At 70.2% G+C, this 215-nt stretch overlaps 1 protein-coding gene across 1 annotated transcript in view; it reads left to right on the top strand.

The window, feature by feature from the left end:
- ATP5B (ATP synthase, H+ transporting, mitochondrial F1 complex, beta polypeptide) overlaps positions 1-215 on the top strand; it is a gene marked incomplete at both ends in the record, with an annotated part of 3,425 nt that overhangs the window by 2,929 nt on the left and 281 nt on the right. Inside the window, one exon of the mRNA XM_010296856.1 lies at positions 5-181. Coding sequence (XP_010295158.1) covers positions 5-181 — 177 coding nt within the window. The remainder of the gene's footprint in view (positions 1-4; positions 182-215) is intronic.

Here is a 215-nt window from a genome sequence, read left to right as displayed (position 1 = left end):
CTGCCCCCGCCCCCGCCACCACCTTCGCCCACTTGGACGCTACCACGGTGCTGTCCCGTGCCATCGCCGAGCTGGGCATCTACCCGGCTGTGGACCCGCTGGACTCCACCTCCCGCATCATGGACCCAAATATCGTAGGCCCTGAGCACTACGATGTGGCCCGGGGGGGGCAGAAGATCCTGCAGGGGAGGGGGCTGGGGGAGGCCAGGGGGGCG

Source organism: Phaethon lepturus, unplaced genomic scaffold (genome assembly GCF_000687285.1).
Source record: "Phaethon lepturus isolate BGI_N335 unplaced genomic scaffold, ASM68728v1 scaffold25301, whole genome shotgun sequence".
In the NCBI taxonomy this organism is placed as follows: domain Eukaryota; kingdom Metazoa; phylum Chordata; class Aves; order Phaethontiformes; family Phaethontidae; genus Phaethon; species Phaethon lepturus.
The sequence above is the reverse complement of the archived record's forward strand: the minus strand, read 5'-3'. Positions and strand labels throughout refer to the sequence as shown.